Genomic DNA, 19,026 nt, shown 5'->3' on the forward strand with positions numbered 1-19,026 from the left:
CAGTATTTTGCCTCTAAGGAATCCTTCCAAATCATCAACTATAATGTGCCATAACGAAGAATGACAAAAAACAAAGTTTACTCTGCTGAATCTTGATGAATTTCTTAGTCTGAATGGACTCCACTTTGACTTCCTGATTAATTAAAAAAAAGCAAAGAAACAAAAACCAGATCATCACCCTACCTTCCTCTGAAAGCATTGACTCTCCCCTTCTCAGCCTTCCCACAGTGACAAAGCAGCCAATCCCGAGGTTCTCAAGTGGACGAATGACCTTGCCAAATTCCGGAAACAGCTCAAAGGTAAGCACCCACGTTCCAGCTCCGTGACGTAGCCTCCGCACAGCCAGCCGGACGCTCGATCCCCAGCCTCAGGTCTCACTGCGTACCACTGATGGGGTCTTGCAGGGGCCCCTTGCCTCAGGACCCTCCCCCTGGACCTCCTTAGTGTCTCAGTCACAGGACAGCTGAATCTACTGTGATCCCAATTCCACAGCATTCCTCCATCCCCTCCGCTCAGGAAGAGGCTGGTGGCTCAGGTCATCATTCCTGAAGCACCTGTTTACTCTAAGGCTGTGTCTTCAGCAGACATGTAGACCCAGCGACGAATCTGTGAAAAGTTTGACCTCTGTCCCTCAAATAGCTTGTGTCCTGTAAGAGAATCTTACCAACAACTAGATAGTATATAAAGTGAAAACATTTCAAAATGATGTGCGTCATCCAGGAAAACTCGCCCAGTTATAGATGAGCTCATCACATACCTCCGTGCGTAAGGAAGTGAGCGATGGGAAAGAATCTACCCATGCAGAGAACATCTTCCAAGGCTGAGAGCCACAGCACAGGTGCGAAGCAGCTAACGCTTTCTCAGGAATTAGGGTTTGGGAAACGGTCCAGATCATCCAGGAAAACATGGTCATTATTTTGGGTTTTACATAATGACTCAAGGATTTCCACTGATATTATAATTAGATACTCTCTGAAGAAGAAAAAAAAGATATGGCTAAGCAGTTATTGGCATCACAGAAAAGCAATTTGGGCTCATCAGGCATCAGTTCTCATATCTCTCTACCCCCCCCCCAAATCACCTCCCCTAGATTCAAAACTAAAGATCTCGGAGGAGGACCTCACCCCCAAGATGCGGCAACGAAGCAACACGCTCCCCAAGAGTTTCGGCTCCCAGCTGGAAAAAGAAGACGAGAAGAAGCAGGAGCTGGTGGATAAAGCCCTCAAACCCAGTGTGGAAGTCACGCTAGAGTGTATTCAGCGGAAGCTACAGGAAAAGCGAACAGAAAGCAGCCGTCCTGAGGACATTAAGGTGTGAGGATTCTCTTGAAGGTCCCTGGAGACCTCCTGGTCCTAGAAACACAGGACAGGGGTGCCACACAAATCCCCCTGGACACATGATGCTTTCTTAAACCTCCCGCTCATCTAGAGGAGTTCTATTGTTGGCTACAGATGGAAAGCAGACAGTTCTAGGGGACAAACTGTACAATGAACTCCCTGAGGTTAATCATAGATGTGTGTTAACCTGGCGAAGGTTATAGACAAATCTGCTGCAGGGCCCTGGAAGTTCTAACTGTAGCCATTTCTGGGACCGTTCAGCGCTGCCCCTTGTATTTGAAAGCCTGATTTCCTGAGTCTTTGCAGCATGCCTTGGCCTTGGCTGCCAGAGGGGAGTTGCAGGCGTGTGGTTCTGACTGCTGCATTGGCCATGTACTGGCAGGAGGTCAGGAGGTGCTCACTCCTAAGTGAGCTTTCGAAAGAGCCAGGGAGAGCTCAGACGCTTTTCAACATCGGCTTAGTGGGGTTGTTTAATGCAAAAATAAGTCGGAATGTTCACAAATGTTTCACACGTCTTTCACGTCTCATCCTCATGTTTATACAGGATATGACCAAAGACCAGATTGCTAATGAGAAAGTGGCTCTGCAGAAAGCGCTGCTGTATTATGAAAGCATCCATGGACGGCCGGTACGTGATGCCCTGGATTTTCTGATTGGGAAACAGATTTAGAAATGGATTTGCGACATTCAATATCCAGTAGATGGGACTCTCTAGTGTTTGCTTTCTTTGTGTGTAAAGTAAAGAAGGCTTAGTTTGTGTTTACACTCTATCTACACTTTTGGAAGGCTTCAACCATGAGAGGGTTCTGTTAGCTAGTAGACACTAAACTGCATTTAAATTAGTGGAAATTTTACCTAAAATTAAGTCACTGGTATCTTATTGAGGGGACCAGAAGAAGTGGAGGGGAGAGTATAGAATGCACAGTGGGAAGACTTCCCTGCCCCAGGTCTGCCCCAAAAGTTGTGGATGGCTCATGTTGGCCTAGAGTATGTACTAATGAACTCAGTCTCTTTGAAAGGCAGGTGCAGGCCCTGTTTGTTTATGAAGGGTTTTCAGGTGCGCTCAGAATGAGCAGTGTGAAGTGTCCAAAACATGGCTCTGCCTTTTCAATAAGGCAGTGAGCATGTGAGGGGGTTTGTTACTCTGTAAGCATTTGGTGTAAGCTGCCGGGGAGAGAGGAACGACATAGGCCTCCACTGTCTTCTTTGAGGACCTCCGACCAGACATTCTTGCATTCTTCCGGCGGGTTACTCTCTGCAGCCCTCCCTTCAGAATGTTGTCAAGAGCACAACAAAGCACAGCCCTTCAAAGCAGCAAGGACGTTCAAGTTCACAGATTCACAGATAAGATTTTAATAGAACCAAAAAAAGCACAGTATTCTACTCCAGCCTCAAAACTCTGAAGTAGATGTAGACTTTTTAATCTAAAATATACTCTTTTGTATAAAAACAAAAACAAAAACCTCCAGAATGATTTACTAGAACTGAGGATTTCGCCCAGCGTCTTTGTGTGGGGGTGTGTGGGGGTGAATCCTAGGGTTTGAACTCAGGGCCTAGATACCGTCCTTGAGCTATTTTGTTCAAGGCTAGAGTTCTATCATTTGATCCACAGTTCCACTTCTGGTTGTTTAGTGGTTAATTGGAGATAAGAATCTCACAGACTTCCCTACTTGGCCTGGTTTCGAACTGTGATCCTCAGATCTCAGCCTCCTGAGTCGCTAGCATTACAAGTGTGATCCACTTATACCCAGCTGAACCTCGCAGTCTCAACTGCAAGGCCAGTATGCCACCACTGAGCTCCACCCCCAGGTGCTAGGATGAAGGCCTGTGAAGGCAATGGATTCTGGGTATTGTCCACCTAAAGGTGAATCTAATCGTCATATCTAGGGCAAGCCCTGTCCCGCAGCCCAGATGCAGCGACTATCTGCAGACTGGATCCGCCACTGCACTTCGCTGCTGAATACATCAGCTTTAAGCTGTTTTCTTTTTTTTAAAAAAATGCTGGAACTGACGATGATTGATTTTGCGGGCCTGTCCTTGCAGTGGAAAAATACTGGCTCTCTGGGATAATGGTCATGTTTCAGCCAAATTTTGTTTCGGATTTTTGAAAGGCATTGAAGCAAATAGTTAGATGATCTAGAGCTCAGATACGTGGTGAAATCTGATCCTTCTCTGCTCGAGTATTCAGGGAACATTCAGGGAATACTGCAGCAGAACTGAACTCCAGTAGAACTAAACTCCGTAAACACAGGGGAACTCGTTTGCCACCGCAGGCTCAGGACGCTAAGTATGGAGCTTGTAGCCGTCAGGCAGGGTTCAGTGACACCTTAGTTTTTGTTGTTTTGTTTTGTTTTTGCCAGTACTGGGGCTTGAACTCAGGGCCTGGGTGCCATCATTTAGCTTTTTCACTCACGGCTGGCGCTCAACCAGTTGAACCACAGCTCAGTTAATTGGAGATAAGAGTCTCACAAACTTTCCTGCCCAGGCTAGCTTCGAACCATGATCCTTAGATCTCAGCCTCCCTGAGTAACTAGGATGACAGTCATGAGTCACCCTGACACCTGGTATTTTCCTCCTTGTATGTTCTTCTTTTCTCCGCATGGATCCCAGCTATGACATTGATACACTCTTTGAAGGGCTTCCTGCCTACGGCTTCCAAGGGCTCCCCAGCTGCCTTCTGGATTGATTTGAGCTCAGCTTGTATTCTGTCGTAGTAGTTACTCCAGGCTGGACAGATTCTCTTCTTCCACTTGGACCAAGGCCACGTGCAGACACTGAGCCTTGGAGTCACAGGCCTAGAATGGGACCAGCTTTGTGGCTTTAGAGTTCTTGGAACCTCTAGGACCCTCGGGGGCTTTGTTTATAGAGTAGATGGCTGTTGTGAGTTGTCATGGAAACACACACACAGACATTCACTTGTATGTTTACCTGTAGGATGTCTGGTACTGCAGAAGTGGGGCCACGTGGCTTTGAGGCTTGCACAGTAATTGATAGTTTTGACTTCTGTTGCAATTATAAGTTTTACTCTCTGCAGCCTCGTTCTGATTAAATGACTACATTGGGACCAAAACTGTGCCCTTTTACTCTCTTATCCTTGGGACTATGAGATGTTCATTCTTCTTCCTGCCTTGTACCCTTTGAGCTGAGCCTGGTGATTGTAACATCTCACAGGGCAGGGAACAGATGCTTGAGGAAACAGAGAGTTGAACATTCATTGCTGCGCCCAGGCCAGACTCTGCCTGTGTCTGAACCATGATTCTGTACCCACCTTGGGAAAAGCAGAGTTCACTTGATCCCTGGCCAGGCTGCAAAGCAAAGGGAGCCTTTCATTCTTAGATCTGTGGTATTGCTGTGAAGCCTAGACTATAAATATCATTTGGATAATACTCTTTATAGATAAAAATATATGCACATACAAGTCCCTCATGGATTGTGCCAATCTACTGGTTTAAAGGGTATTAGCCATCAGAATTACAGGCCAAAACATTATGTGCTGTTCATGCACTCTAGACAGACACATGTGAAATACAGGCATATCATTCCTTACCGGTTATTATTAAAGTGTACTTTTCAACACTTAAGGGTGTCATCAAAAGACTATGTTACAGAGAAACACAACTAATAACTATAGCTCAGCATGGTATTTCAGTGTATATTACATTTTGATAGTAAGCGTGGAGGAAGAGAGAACAGGTCACTTGACTAGAACTGCTGGGTTTTTTGAGTCTTTTCCTCATTAGCATAATATAATTCTGTGTTTCAAAACCATGGGGACTGACCCAACAGTGAACAGATCCAGCTTTGCATTTAAATAGAGCTGTATGTAAATACTATCATTTGGTTAGCTGTGGTTTGGATTTTCCTGAGCTTTACAGAGATGACCTACTATTATTACTCTATCATAAAGAAGAGAGGGTTTCTATTACCCAAACTAATGGGCCAAAAGTTTAACAGTTATAAGAACTTACCTCATTTTGTCTCTTAGGAGCTTTATGACTCAGAGGTACATGAGTGCACATGTACACACACACACAACACTCAAATGACTTTGAGACAGTGTAGTTTCTTGTCTATCTTTAGATATTTCCTCACCTAGTTCCACTTTTATGCCACTATTCATAAGCAGAAACCTTGGTAAACTCAACATACGCAGAGCTCTCAGTTTAGAAGGTAAATTTTTATTAAGAGAAGAGCTTGCTCAAACCCTTTGGTAGAGTAATGCTACATCATCACGCTGTTAAGACCCTGGTTCACTCATATCTGACTTAGTTGTGAAAAGAAAACTGAATTAAGCGTCAGTAGAGTGAGGTCTTGTACTAGCTCTGTTGTCTTACGGGGGCAGGAGGCAATCTCACTATCATCTCCAGTTTTAGTATTTAAGATTCCATGGTTGTTAGTCAAGTAAATATGTTCCCATTTACTTCTTCGGACTTCTCCAGGTAACTTCCACCACGATGATGGCATTTGACGCTAAGGAAAAACCACCACAAAAGATAAAGCAAGCAAATGCAGCTATTTGTTTATCAGAGCATTATGATCTCTATTTAAGACTAGACACTCATTAAATGTGGGTCATTATTGACTCATGATCCCTTTGGTGTTTTTAATTATTATCTCATTCTTACAGATTAACCAAAACCAGAGTAGTCAGTGAGAAGAAGAAAAGTCTTTGAATCCTAAGCAAAGACAGAGTGGAAGCGCTGCCTTCTTCCCCTAGATCTTCCTGTCTTTTTGTGTTGTTTAGTTGTTTAATAACTCAGTTTTCACACATCAGAAAACCATTCAGCACTACCACTTAAATGAAAACCAACTACAGTTTGAAAGAGGAATGAAAGGATTTCGAAGCTACTGTACTATGTGTTTGGCTTTAAAGTTATTTTCAAACAATTGTGCATCATCAAAGCTTTTTTCATCTGATTGTTGAAGTCAGGAAAATGAGGTGTAGGGTACCTCAGTGAATGAATGCCACATTCATTGATTGGACCTATAGCCAGCCTTTGGAGATACTGACAAATAATCGTCCAGAATGCCATGCCCTCATCTGCATTCCAGAAGAGTTCCAGCTCTTCAACCTGCTCACCCACACTTGATGCTGTCTTTTCATGGAAGTCGTTATGATTGCCATCTGGCCAGAATATTTGTGTTTTACTTCTTGTCGTTTTCGTATAAAATAACTTCTTCATTCCCTCACAGGATCTTGATTCTCAATGAAATAAGCAATTCAAAGTTCATTTCAGATGCTAGATCGTAGAAGCATGAAGATGCTAATTATCCTATACTATAATCAGCGGGTTATTATGATTATTGGTAATGGTAGAAAATCCACAAGCTTTTCTCATGATGGGACTATCTTATACTGGCTTCTAAAGTTTATTCAAGGTGCACTTACTATTGATCACATAGAGAAAGGCAAATACAGAAGGCAATAAAGGCTGATCCTTGATGCATAATCCAGAGTTATCACTGAAGTTGACCGCCCAAAAATATCCATAAGAGAGTGAGTAGAGATGTGGCTCAGGTTGTAGAGCACCCGCCAGAGAGGGGAACCAAGTGTCAGATGTCGCGTTCAAGTCCTAGTCTCAGACAAAACAAACAAACAAAACAAAGACCCATAAGAGAAAAATGATCCAAGCCAAATACCAAGACTAGTGAGACAGCTTATTGGCAGAGCACTTCCCTAGCATACACAAGACCCTGGATTCCATCCCCAGCACCAAATATATAAATAAATATATGTTTATTTAGAAAGAAAAAATAAAGTGAATATTAGTTGTCCTTCCCTACTTCTTACATACTTGCCTCATTAATGGAATACAAAAGCCAAACAGCTGACTTAAAACAAAGACACTTCATCTCATTAACCATGGAAGTAATCAAAGGAGATACAGGTATACCTGTGGATTGGCACATAGCTGTTTAGATTTAAATTATTCACTCACCTATTTTGCAAATGTTTATGCAGTATTTCCAGTAAGTCAGGAACTGAAATAGTTACTAGGGATACAAAAACATCAACAACTGTTCTCAAGAGGCTACAGTCCGAAGGAGGAGACCCCTGCGTGAGGAATTGTGATAGGAACTGTGTATCAGTGTCTGTGCACAAACAAAGTGTGCACGGGATAGGGTGATGATGTGGAAGACAATATGTCTCCCAGAATGGTGACGCAGATAGGGGAAGGTAGAAGAGAGCTCACAGACCTAGCTCCTGGTGGGGAACTTGCCAACCAGGAGCAGGGAGGAAGCCATTTCAGGGCTGAGGGAAATAGACCAGGAGGTCTAAGTTGACCTAGTTTATTTCTGGAGCTGTGGAGGTAGGATGGGGAAGGGAGAAGCAGCAGGGATTGAGAAGATTCTACCAGGGAGTTGGATTTGATTCCTCCCCTGTACACAGAGATTCTGTTCTTTAAACATCTTTGAGCCTTGTGCCAGATTTTAGGGAAACAGGATGACTCATCCACCTATTCTGCCAGCAAATGTTCCTTGAATAACTACTGCTTGCCCAAATGCTGTTTTGAAAAACAAGATAATATCTTCGGGGTGAAAGGCAGGGAAATAAATTGATTATGGACCAACCTGATAAACATTGTAATAGAAATGCATGCTATTTTCTTCCCTGGACACTCCCTCCCCCCAAATAAGAAATCATCTGGAACTTTGCACCTTGAGATACAGTGGTCTAAGGATGATCCAGAAGGGCTGCAGGTAGATGCAGGGGTGAAGTGCTTGCATAGTTGATGTGAGACTCTGGGTTCAATCCCCAGTACTATTTTTTTAATTGTAATAGCTTTAGCAAAAGAAAAGTAGTACTAATGGAGTCATTTCCACTGATCTGTAGCTAGCGTATTTTAAATATGTATTGACTCAATACATCAGTTTAAATAAATGTTATGGGAATGGTTAGAGACTCGAATTGCATCGTATTTATTTTCTCTTGAGTCACGAGAGCCTCAAGTGTGCTGGACAGCTGGTGGTTTGATCTCCTGGAACTGGCCTCTCATTAACCTTGTTCTTGCTTTTCAGGTGACAAAGAATGAGCGTCAGGTTATGAAGCCACTCTACGACAGGTACCGACTGGTCAAACAGATCCTGTCCCGGGCCAACTCCATCCCCATCATTGTGAGTAGTATATTGCCTTCCTCTCATTGTTTGACTCACTTTCTGCTTGAATGAGCCTTGGCTGTATTAATAGGGCCCCAACTTGCTTTCCTATTAATGAGCAGACTTCGATAGTCCAACGAGCCTTTGGTATCCACAGTCTACAAAGCATGCGGACGTGAAGACATTATCAAAGACTTCTGAAGCTACTTGCGCCAAAAACTGAACTTGTTTTGGCCATGCATCTCCCTCTGTGTACTCTAGACCAACTCCCCAACCCCTTTTTCAGCACAAGAGACTAAGGCACTGTACCTTCTCCAAAGTCTTCACAGAGTATCTTTTTGGTCCCAAAGTCCTTCTCTTGACAGTCTTTCCCTATCTAGGAGAGACATTGGAAGTCAGATCTAAGGAGACTCCTCTAAGGTAATCCAGTGATAATCCCCCAGTGGAGGCTGTGGACAGTGGAAGGAAAGGAAGAGAGGATAACAGTTCTGAACCCTCCTCCCTGGCCACCATCCTGGGACTTGATGGCCTGTCATCCCTGGATTTGATCTTGTCAAGGGTACAGAGTAGCAGTTTGCCCCCAGCTATGGGAAGCCTCTTCACTTTGGCCCATTTTTCCCCCTCCCTAAGCCAGCCTCCCAACTCCCAACACACTGAGTCTTGCTTCACAACCTTGCTTTGATGTCCCTGTTGACATCCTTACTCATTTTAGCTGCAGCTCTTACCTAGCCCTTCCTGAAATCTCCATGTTCATTGCTTGACCTGAAGTGTACTCTACACTTCTTTGAACAGTGTGCCTTTTTTTTTTTTTTTTGTTGGTCGTGGGGCTTGAACTCTGGGCCTGGGCGCTGTCCCTCAGCTCTTCAGCTCAAGGTGAACGTTCTACCACTTGAGCTACAGCACCACTTCCGGTTTTCTGAATGTTTATTGGAGATAAGAGTTTCATGGACTTTCCTGCCCGGGCTGGCTTTAAACCGTGATCCTCAGATCTCAGCCTCCTGAGTAGCTAGGATTACAACGTGAGCCACCGGCTCCAGGCACCTTTTTTTTTTTTTTAAATCAATGAGGGAACACCCAGAGACCTCAAGCAGGCTACTCTTCTAGAAACATCCTGCAGAATAAAGTCATAAATAAAAGGATGATATCTGGGGGGGGCAGGGAGCATTTTTCTCCTCTGTTAGGAGAGCCCTTAAAGTCCCTGAAATAGGGTGAAGGTACACCAAAGCTCAGATAACCTTTGTGTTGCTTTTTGAGCTTGCCTTACTCTCCTTAGCTAATTGCCATGAGGTGTTCTGGTCGTTACTAGAGTTGGGAAGGAACAAGGTGGGGGGGTGGTGTTTAGAATTTCCCTGAGTGTTTGGATATCAGTCCTGTGTCCTTGCCTGGTCCTCTCCGGTTGATGTGCGTGAACTCTGAAGGGAAGTGGCAAGCTTGGAACAGAATTTTGGTGATGGGAAGACTCAGTGGGAAGGGGCTTAGGAAATATAACTAAAAGACAATAACAAATGCCAGTATGGTCAGAGACGGCTGAGAGCCGGACGGGAAAGCAAAAGGTTCTTAATGTAACCTGCTTGTTAACTCCTGTCTCAGGGGTCCCCCTCCAGCAAGAGGAGAAGCCCTTTACTGCAGCCCATAATCGAAGGTGAAACTGCTTCCTTCTTCAAGGAGACAAAGGTGAAGATGTCATTCCCCTGATCCCTTGGGCAAGGGGGGTGATTGTCCCTTGGGTGGTGGCTTTTGTCATGCTCCTCACCAATCAGTAACTGCACATAACCCCCCTCAAACTCTCCTTTTATGTATAGCATAGCTTTTCCAATTTCCTTGGCTGCTTTTCATTTTCTTTCCTTCCCATTTGTTGCTTCATTGGTTTTGTTTTTACCTTGCTTTGGAGAATTCTTTTGTTTGTTGTTTTACTTTGTTTTCCCCATGGGAAAATGGACTTTTTTTTTTTGCATACCAAAATCTTAAACTAGTTTATGGTACCACCTTTTTTTTTAAACTTTTATATACTGAATGTGGAGAAAATCAAAATGAACAAAGGCAATAGAGACCACATATAATGAAGATGATCATTTTATAGGCAAGTGTTGGAGTTGATTTTGACAAGTTTGCTAGTGTAATTTTGCCCATTATTCCTTTCCTTGGCCCATTTATTATAATAAAGTTGCAACATCTTTATGATCTGATCTTCATCTGTGGCAAAGGACCAGCAATGTTTTGGATTTTCCTCTAAGAACAGTTGTGGGTTTTGTGTGGCTGGTCTTTGTCAGCCTTGGCTGTCTTCTCTAGAAGGGAGGTATAATTTCTGCCCAGGTGTCAGTGGGTCCCCATGGGGCCTTAATTGGCCTGTGTTAGGATCAGACTCTTTATGCTTTTGTTTCTAGACAACTGAATAGATTGCACTGCCTTACATAGGACTCTAGAGATAAGAACCAAAGGCAATTTTTTGACATCATGATTTTTTTTAGTAGTTGTTTAGATCCAAAGAGAAAATTAAGCTCAAAGCAGACGTGAGTTAGAAAAGTTTCATCTGTCATATTTCCAGGATACTCCAAGTTGGAGTGATCATATTTATTGTAGTTAGACATTATTATTTCAGAATAATCTTTCCTATAGAGAACACAAATCGGCAACTTCATTTTCTTGTTTGAGATAAGGTACCATAAACTACAGTCTTCAGTTTTATTTGTCATATTCTTTTTCTCACCTTGTAAAGTTCTTAAATTGTCCATATACCTAACTTTAACTTATTACAGGTAATTACCATGTTCACTATTTATATTATCAAATCGAACTTGTGTTCAGAAAATGCTTTAAACATGGCACTGGGAACTCTGGGCCAGCCTGCTATATTATGTCTTAAAAATTAGAGCTATTTTCTTACAATAAGCCCTGATGTTGATGAAAGACCACAAATTTTGTCTAGCTGGTAGTTTTGAACAAGAATGAAACCACTGTAATTGAAAAAATTGGGCCAATTGTATATATGAAAATTAGTATGTCCTTCATAGCAGCACATAATAAAGGCTGTTACAAGATAAAAACATGTTCTTGAATACATCCAAAATATGGCATTTAATAACTGCCTCATTAGATGAATGGAAGTTACCCTAGTGTTGCTGGGACTTTTTTTTTTTCAAGAGAGAACATTCTTCCCATTCTTATCCTTTTTTAAAAAAAAATTATTTTTCCACAAGAATATTTTTGCCTGTGGCATATTGCCGACTGGCCCACATGAGTGTCAAAACTTTAGCTAGCTAGTGACTTCATTACTTGTGTAAATAGTGCTGTCTTTGGGTTCATCTTGTTTCAGTTGGCCAGGCTTCTTAACATTTATTTGAACTGTGCTAATTTCTTGGCACTTGTGATACAATTGAACATTGGGCATGTGTGCATATAGGAGATTGTGCCTTAAGTGGTTTCTTGAAAAACCCATCCTGGGTTTTCATTGCTTATGGATGGAATTGGCTTGTGTGTGAAACAGAGCCAGCCTAAATTCTGAAGCTTCTGAAGATGTCCCAATCCACCAAGACACCTGGTCAATCCTTCCATCCACAATGGGAATCCCTCCTAAAACCTCTTAGACAGCTGCTGGGCACTGGTGGCCCATGCCTGCCATCCTAACTATTCAGGAGGCTGAGATCTGAAGATAGAGGTTCAAAGCCAGCCTGGCAACCAAGTCCATAAGACTCTTATCTCCAGTTAGCCACCAAAAAGCCAGAAGTAGAGCCATGGCTCAAGTATAGAGCACCATTCTTGAGTAAAAAAAAAAAGAAGCTAAGGGACAGTGCGTAGTCCTTGAGTTCAAGCCCCAATACTGGCGCAAAAACAAACAAACAAGCAGACAAAAAGCCCATAGATGCTCAGAGATGCTTCCCTGGAAGGAAATTCCATCATCAGACTCCCAACACTTAGGGCTGTGGGGAGGATACATAACAATCAATAATCTCTACAAACATGTTTTATAACTAAATTATACATTCTAAAATTATTAGTGGCAGTACTAGGTCTTGAACTCAGGCCCTGGGCACTGTCCCTTAGCTTTTATACTCAAGACTGTCATTCTACCACTTGAGCCACAGCTCTACTTCTGTCTTTTTAGTGGTTAATTGGAGTAAGAGTCTCACAGACTTTCATGCCCTGCCTGACTTCAAACCATGATTCTAAAATCTCAGCTTCATGGGTCACTGGGATTACAAGCATGAGCCACCAGTGCCCACCTGTCATTATATTTTATAAGTTTGATGAATGCTGAATGTCACAATGAAGTCATTGAAAACGATCGTATGCCTAGTTAGAATAAATTGTGATGCTCTGTCTGGTAGGTGTGGCTTTACCCTCTGGAGCAGTAGAGAATTTACACAAGAGCTTCTTCTTTAACTTTAATTTTTTATTATTATAAAGGTGATGTCTAGAGGGGTTACAAATACACAGGTCAGGTAATAAGTATATTTCTTTTTGGATAATATCACTCCTTCTCTCACTCTTTCCCAGTGTTTCCCTCCCGTCCTCATCTACAAGTTGTATAGTTCATTTTCCACATAGTGTCTAGTGAGTACATTTGTTCACCTGCGTCCCTCCATTTCTGTGCCCCTGCACAAGAGCTTCTTCCCAGAGAACCTTTCTCACATTCACCATCGCCTGCCCCCACGCACCCCAAACCCTGAGGAAATCTCTCCTCCTACCTCTTACTCCTCCTGCAATATGGATCCCAGAGGAAGCCCAGCCTCCTGGCTCTGCCTCACATACCACGTTCTCCATGGTCCTCTTAAACTGATGCCCAGAACTAAACACATCCAAACTATGGTTTCACCCGGCCAGTGCACCAAGGACCTTCCCATACCTGGGTGACTGTGGCCTTTCAGTTCCCCAAGCCCTTGTTAGCTTGTCTGCCAACCAGGTGAGCATTCCTTTCTGTCTTTCCCAGGACATTGACATCAAGATGAGATAACTCAGCTATAAAGTGCTTAGCCAGTGTCCCTGGCCCCCCCACACTAGATATCACCCCACCCTGCCCCCCACTACACGTATCTGCAGACACTGCCAGATGTCTCCTGAGGGACAAAGTCACCCTGTTGAGCCTCAGTGCTCATGGCCCTGCCTTGCTGTTGACACGCATTGGACTAAGGACACACTTGTGCAATCGCAGATCCTTTGTCTGGATGGCTTAGCCACTGTGTATCCAGCTTGGCTCTTTCCTAACCTACTTAATTATAGGACCTTGAACTTGTCCAGATTCTTTGTATACTCATATTCCAACCTTAGGAGTCAGATTAAATATAGAGTCTGTATGTCAACATGCCAGATATCCCTGGCTCCTTGGAGTGATCAATGCATTTGGGAAACAAGCCTTTTATGTCTATGTCCAGGTGACTGATAAACGTTGAGTAAGGCAGCGTCTGGTTAGGAGCTCCGCAGACCTTGTCCTTCCCATCCATATTGCTAGTGCATTGCCATTGCTGATATCTGGGCAACCAGCTTTCCTGTTGGAGCGTCTGCCACTTGATTCTTTACTGGAATCCAGATATTACACCAGTCCTGTCTAAAAGGGAAAAATGGTAGGAGGCTGAGATTTGAGGTTTGAAGCCAGCCAGCCCAGGCAGGAAAGTCTCTGAGACTCTTATCTCCAATAAACGACTCAAAAACAGCTGGAAATGGTGCTGTAGCTCAAGTAGTAGAGTGCTAGCCTTGTGCACAAAGAGGCTCGGGGACAGTGCAAGCCCTGAGTGCAAGCTCCTGCAGCAGCAAAAAAAAGAAAGAAAGAAAGAAAAATGACACATTATCACAATTTGCTCTTAAGGAGCAAGTGGCATGAGCTGATATTATTATGTATTCATTCCTTCCAGAATCTGCTCAATAGATTGTGAGACTACTGTCTCACTTCAACATCTGTTTTTGCTGTGCCTTCTTTCCTATGAGTGTACAAGAACTAGGAGTAATTGTGTTAGGTTCATCTAAAAGAAAACACCAGAATTAAGCCCAGTACCAGTGGCTCACACCTGCAATTGTAGCTACTTTGAGTGGCTGAAGACAGGAGGATCATGGTTCCAGACCAAGCTGGGCATAGACATGAGATCCCTTTTCGACCAATAGCTAGGTATGGTGGTACACGTCTATCATCCCAGAAATGGAGGAGCCTGCAATTGGGAGGGCTCCAGGCTATCAGGAATGCCACCCAGGCCCTGAGTTCAAGCCCAGAACTGGCAAAAAGAAAAAAAAAGAAAAAAAAATGTATTTTTTGAGACATTTACTTCTGTGGACCACATGAAGAAATTGAAGGGCCAGGCCCACCCCACCCCCAAAGGTACAGCTGAGATAATCCAGAACTTTCACCTGGTTTTTGTCCTCCCCAGTTAAATCAGTAGAACTGAGCACCGGTGGCCCACTTTGTAATCCTAGCTACTCAGGAGGCTCAGAGCTGAGGATCATAGCTTGAATCCAGATAGACCTTATCTCCAGTTACCCAACAACAACAACAAAAAGAAGTGAAGATGTGGCTCCACTGGTATAGCATTAGCTGTGAGCAAATGAGCCATGGCCCTGATTTCAAGTTATAGTATCAGGAGAGAAAGAAATCAATAGAGAAGAAATCGCATGGAATGTGGATACTTCCGTGATTTTGAATGATGTTTACAGTGATGCTTATAGTAAAAGTGCATCCCCAAACGTGACCAGATTTTTTTTTTTAATTGAGGTTGTCATGTATCTCCAGGAAGAAGATGAGGGGTCAGAAGAGGACAGCAATATGAAGCCAGACTTCACAGTCACCCTGAAGACAGAGTTCAGTGCACCTTGTTTTCTGGATCCGTTTGAAGATGATCCTGATGGGTTCATTTCCCCAATGGACGACAAAATACCATCCAGAGGCAGCCAGGACACGGGGCTCTCCAATCTCCATGCGGCTTCCATGTATGTCATTTAAAATGAGGAGCAAATAACTTCCACAAATACTATCTCAGCCTTTGTATTTAAATCCTTTGCCTAATCGAACACAAGGAACTTAGCCAGGCTGTATCTCTGTGGAGAAAACAATGTATTTTTTTTAAATTCTGGCTCAATATCTTTTTATGCTTCATCCCATATTATTTGAGATCTGGCTTAAACAATCAGAAGGTCTCAGTCAATGTCATTCTGCGGCTTTGTACAACACGGTGCACACACTGACCACAGGCGGCAGGGTGCTGTGTGGCCGTGTTTGGGCATTTGAGAGAGAAGGTGTTCATGTCGGATGCCTCTCTGCAGCAACCATGGCTTGTGCACCGACTGCCTTTTCTCTTTCTCCACAAACTCTGTGGAGTTGCCCACTGGTTGCTATTTGCATTTCATGTTAATGCTCTTGAAATGTCCACTCATTCCCTTAGCTCTGAGCTCCTGGAACACCTTCAGGAAATGAGAGAAGAGAAGAAAAAGATTCGAAAGAAACTTCGTGATTTTGAAGACAATTTTTTCAGACAAAACGGGAGGTATGTGTATGCCTCCCCTCCCGGCCTCCTCCCGCCCCCCTTCACCGCACGCTTCCCAGCATGCTTTGTTTCTGACAGACTGGTAGAATCCCTCACAGGTTGCTTTTGGGGGCTGGGCCCCAGGAACTCTGAGAGATTGGCAGTGAGGAGCGGTCAAGGCTTCTGTGTACCTCCAAGGAACCCGTTCCTTGGGTATTATCCAACACGGGTATAGAGCCATATACCATGCCTGAAACTAGCCTGTCATTCCCAACAGCATTGGGAATGGAGTTGGGAACGGAATTTCAAGATGATAACACTAGGATTTTTTTTTCCCCTTAAGAAACTAGAGGGAGAAGAAAGGGTCAGGGGGCTCCAAATATTATCTGATTTTTTTATGTTCATTTTCAAAGCAAATACTGGGCTGGGAACACTTGCCTAGCATGTGTTCCCTATAGCATAGGGTTGAGTGCTTAGCATTACTAACAAAATAAACGAAACAAAACCCCTAAAGATGATAGTTTCTGAGTTGAAATAAAAAAGCTGAGCCAGGCACCACTGGCTCGCACCTGCAATCCTAGATACTCAGGAGGCTGAGATCTGAGGATCACAGTTTGAAACCAGCCCAGGCAGGAAAGTTTGTGAGACTCCAATAAACTTCCAAAAGTTTATCTCCAATAAACTTCCAAAAGCCACTAGTGGAGCAGTGGCTCAAGTGGTAGAGTGCTAGCCTTGAGGAAAAAAATGCTCAGGACTTGAGTTCAAGCCCCAGGACTGGCACCAAAAAAAAAAAAAAAGAGAGAAAAGAAAAGAAAAGAAAAAGTTGCTGGGCACCAGTGGCTCATACCTGTAATCCTAGCTACTTAGGAGGCTGAGAGCTGAGGATCTCGGTTCAAAGCCAGCCTGGGCAGGAAAGTCCAAGAGATTCTTATCTCCAATAAACCACTAGAAAACCAGAAGTAGCGCTGTGGCTCAAGCGATAGAGCCCTCGCCTTGAGCTGAAGAGTGCAGGGACAGCGCCCAAGCCCAGAGTTCAAGCCCCATGACCATCAACAACAAAAAAAAAGCTAACATCTGAAGATTGCAGTTCAAAGCCAGTCCAGGCAGAAAAGTCTGTGAGGCTTAATTAAGCAGCAAGAAAGCTAAAATGAATACTTCCTAGTATGTAAGGTTCAACTGTTGAATTCTAAGAGCGATTTTCTAAGTGGAAGTATTAACTATTTAGTGTGGGGAAAAGCTATAAATGGCAGGTGTATCCATTGTTGAGTAGAAATTTGATAGATCACTAGATGAGAGAAATGTGTTCATTACAAATGGAGGATTTCTATTTATGGAAACTTCTACTTAGCATCCAGAAGAGAGAATTTGAGCATTGCTTAGTCCTTCACAGCATAATCCAAGATGGCAGATTTTCCTTGGGGAAAACCTGCCTTTCCCAGCTTGTCTAAACCCACTGGCCGCCGCTCTGTGCATGGATTGACTCACTGCAGGTGCCATATGGCAGTTTGCCTGGTGAGCGAATGGGAAACGAAACCTCAGCCTCCTTCTCCCTTGCTTCCTTTAGAAACGTCCAGAAGGAAGACCGCACTCCAATGGCCGAAGACTATACTGAATACAAGCATATCAAGGCGAAGCTCAGGCTGTTGGAGGTGCTCATCAGCAAGAGAGACACAGACTCCAAGGCCATGTAAGCACCAGCCCAGGCCGGCCCGGGGGGCTGGGGAGCAGGACACACCGTGTTCTGCTCCCGTGAAGAGCAGCTGTGGATGACAGCCCTAGAGCGGGACCTGCATGCAGCCCCTTCTGCCTCCAGGTCACCGGCATCCGCTCCATTTCCATTGCCTGCCTTAGAAAACCCACGTGGATGGAAGAAGACCGTGTGGCCGACTGAAGACGTTCTGTAAGGGACAAACCAAGATTCCTCCACATAAGCATGCCTGTTGCAACGCGTGCTTGCACACGTTGTCAGGGACCCTCACACCAGACACACCCATGGACGGAGAGCAGACGCTGTTCTTTCCTGGCTGACTGAGAAACGCGGGGCTGTGCGCTATCTTAACTGTGATCCAAACAAGCTCAGGACTCGACTCTCTAGAGCGAACTCACTGCGGAGGCATGTTCTCCCAGGACCCAGTTCCATGACCGTATATTGGAGCCCTATTTGCTGCCTTGGCCATTCTAGTGACGTCTCCCCAGAGCTGCCCGTCTCCCACTCATGTGAACTGACTTCCGCCAGGGCTCTCAGGTAGCTGGAGGCCGCATCTGCCCACAGCTGGCTGTGCACTCATCTCTTTTGAGGGTTTCTCCAGGCTTCCCTCGGCCAACAAAGCATTTCAACCCCTCACTAGATCTTAATGACTGTAGACAAGTGAGGGCTTGTAGTCCCTGATGGATGCTGTTTTCAAAACCAGGGGACAGGCCAAGATCCTGAGACTGTTTCCTGCTCTTCCTTACTCCCATGCTAACCTCACACCCTGAGTGAGCAAGGCCAGGATGCCTCTGAAACCTGTGTGGTACCACCAAGCCTAAAGGGTCTTGCTCAATTCTTAGCCGCAATGTAGAGGATTATGAGAGAGGAGGAGATTCTGTTCTCAGCTTCTTAGCAGAGTTGAATTTTTCTAAAAAGAATAAAAGTAAATCTGCACTAAAGTCCCCAACCAGACGGGTAAATGTAACCCTTAGAGCTCAGCTCCAGGCAGAAGCTAAATGACCCTATTTTCAAGTTCCTGTATAGCAAGAATGGGAAAAAAAACAAACACTTCTCTGTGTGGCCAATTTTGATTGTATTTTTAAAGACTGTGTCACAAAGCTGTCTATATTAGACATTTGGAGAGACTTTTAAGACATCAGATCACTTCATCTCTTCCATGTGTTTGAAGTCACCTTGTGATTTGCCCCTGGGGGTTCAGGGTCCGCCTTTAGGTGTCCTGTCTCAGAGCACAGATGTCTGTCCACCTGGCCTGCACCAGCCGTGTGTCAGCAAGCTCTGTCTCTAGAAGATGGAAGACAGTATTATCAGGCAGGCCAGCTAGCCAGATAGTTGCCTTCCAAAAGAGGACAGTTTTGTTTTAATGCAAAAAGAAAGAGGAAGTGGAGGCATGGTTCAAGTGGTAGAGTGCCAGACCTGAGGGGAAAAAGTCAAGAGCCCA

At 44.1% G+C, this 19,026-nt stretch overlaps 1 protein-coding gene across 2 annotated transcripts in view; it reads left to right on the forward strand.

Annotated features, from left to right (window-relative positions):
* Positions 1-18,620, forward strand: part of LOC122127192 (protein FAM13A-like) — an 85,106-nt gene extending 66,486 nt beyond the window's left edge. For both annotated transcript variants that reach the window (XM_042701803.1, XM_042701802.1), the window contains 8 exons: positions 218-299; positions 1,091-1,311; positions 1,882-1,965; positions 8,358-8,453; positions 10,026-10,109; positions 15,148-15,344; positions 15,797-15,898; positions 17,442-18,620. In XM_042701803.1, the coding sequence (XP_042557737.1) occupies positions 218-299; positions 1,091-1,311; positions 1,882-1,965; positions 8,358-8,453; positions 10,026-10,109; positions 15,148-15,344; positions 15,797-15,898; positions 17,442-17,568 (993 nt within the window). In that variant the 3' untranslated portion in view covers positions 17,569-18,620. The remainder of the gene's footprint in view (positions 1-217; positions 300-1,090; positions 1,312-1,881; positions 1,966-8,357; positions 8,454-10,025; positions 10,110-15,147; positions 15,345-15,796; positions 15,899-17,441) is intronic.
* The last annotated feature ends 406 nt before the right edge of the window (positions 18,621-19,026 follow it).

The sequence above is a fragment of the Dipodomys spectabilis genome, unplaced genomic scaffold (assembly GCF_019054845.1).
Source record: "Dipodomys spectabilis isolate Male_0828 unplaced genomic scaffold, ASM1905484v1 ptg000297l, whole genome shotgun sequence".
In the NCBI taxonomy this organism is placed as follows: domain Eukaryota; kingdom Metazoa; phylum Chordata; class Mammalia; order Rodentia; family Heteromyidae; genus Dipodomys; species Dipodomys spectabilis.